Source organism: Trypanosoma rangeli (assembly GCF_003719475.1).
Source record: "Trypanosoma rangeli strain AM80 chromosome Unknown Tra_15.4_contig_00810, whole genome shotgun sequence".
NCBI lineage: Eukaryota > Euglenozoa > Kinetoplastea > Trypanosomatida > Trypanosomatidae > Trypanosoma > Trypanosoma rangeli.
This window is the reverse complement of record NW_021706559.1, coordinates 2,062-3,612: the sequence shown is the minus strand read 5'-3', so window position 1 is coordinate 3,612 and position 1,551 is coordinate 2,062. Positions and strand designations below refer to the sequence as shown.

The window sequence follows — 1,551 nt, the reverse complement described above, 5'->3', positions numbered from 1 at the left end:
CGCACATCCCAATGGGTGGCGTCCCTTCCCCCTCCTGTTTGCCGCTGCCACCAACACACGCACGCTGCCGTCCTGCTTGGCTGCGTGGGTGGAGCACCGTAACTGTTTTTATCATTTTGATTGTTTCATTGCTTTCGGTGGGCGACCTTTCTCTCTTTCTCTTCCTGAATTGGGCTGTGCGGGAGGAGAAAGAGGGAGTGTGTGTGTGCTGGTCGTCCCACTGCTCGGCGGACGCCTTCACCCTTCGGCTTCACTTCACGGGGTTTGTTTTGTGTTTCTCTGTTTGTTTGTGTTTTGTTGCTTTGATTGACCGCACCCATTCCGCAGCCTCTGCGTGCGTCTGCCTTCCGCTGACGTTGCTCTGCCGTCCCATTGGCTGTTCCATTTTTTGCTGATCTTTCTCTCTTCTGCCGCGCAACTGCTCTGCAGGTATATACGCTAACACGCTAACACACACACCCAAACACACACACGCCATGTCACTCACGCTGTGGAGCGGCGTGAACCCTGAGAACGCGCGCACGCTCAAGATTCTTGTGGCGGCGGCCCTCGCCAACGTGCCCGTGACACTCAAGCCGTGCGAGTACGGCCGCGAGAACGAGACGGCGGAGTACTGCCGCAACTGCAGCCCGTGCGGCCGCTACCCCGCGCTGCAGACGGAGGAGGGCTGCATCTTCGAGTCCAACGCCATCCTGCGGCACATCGCGCGCCTCGACCGGAGCGGCGGCTTCCTGTACGGCCGCACGCCGCTGGAGGGCAGCCAGGTGGACATGTGGCTCGACTTCGCGACGACGGAGCTGGACGCGGCCGTGACGCCGTTTGTGCTGCAGGCCTTCTGTGGCGAGCCGTTGCCCGCCGGCGCGATGGACCGCGTGCACGAGGCGCTGCAGGCGCTGGAGACGTGGCTGGAGACGCGTACGTTCCTCGTTGGCGAGCGCATGACGGTGGCGGACGTTGCGGTGGCCTTTGCGCTGCAGTGGCACTACCGCGCGAACCGTGCGGAGGGCGAGGCGCTGACGAGGAGGTACCGCAACGCCTACCGCCTGTACAACACGGTGATGCAGCAGCGGAAGACGGTGGAGGTGCTTCGGTCGCAGGGCGCGACGTTCGGTCCGGTGAAGGAGGAGCGGAAGGGCAGGGACGCGGCGGCGCCCGCCAAGGCGGAGAAGAAGCCGAAGGCTGCCGCTGTCGCTGCCGCCGCGGACGCTGCGGGGGAGGAGGAGGAGGCGCCGAGGGAGAAGAAGAAGCCGAACCCGCTGGACGAGCTGCCACCGAGCCCGTTCGTGCTGGACGCGTTCAAGCGGGAGTACAGCAACACGGACACCCGCACGGTGGCCGCGCCGTACTTCTTCCAGCACTACGACGCCGCCGGCTACACGGCGTTCTGGTGCCGCTACAAGTACAACGAGGACAACAAGATGCAGTTCATGACGGCGAACCTGATCCGGGGGTGGTTCCAGCGCATGGAGCACGTGCGCAAGTACGCGTTCGGCGTCGCGCTGATCATCGGGGAGGAGAAGCGACACGACATTGTGGCGCTGTGGGTGTTCC

General features: G+C 63.9%; 1 protein-coding gene across 1 annotated transcript in view; it reads left to right on the top strand.

Moving 5' to 3' along the window:
• Nucleotides 1-476: 476 nt before the first annotated feature.
• Nucleotides 477-1,551, top strand: part of TraAM80_10147 (putative elongation factor 1-gamma (EF-1-gamma)) — a gene marked incomplete at both ends in the record, with an annotated part of 1,365 nt that continues 290 nt past the window's right edge. The window contains one exon of the mRNA XM_029386791.1: nucleotides 477-1,551. This exon is cut by the window's right edge and continues 290 nt beyond it. Within this exon, the coding sequence (XP_029233362.1) occupies nucleotides 477-1,551 (1,075 nt within the window).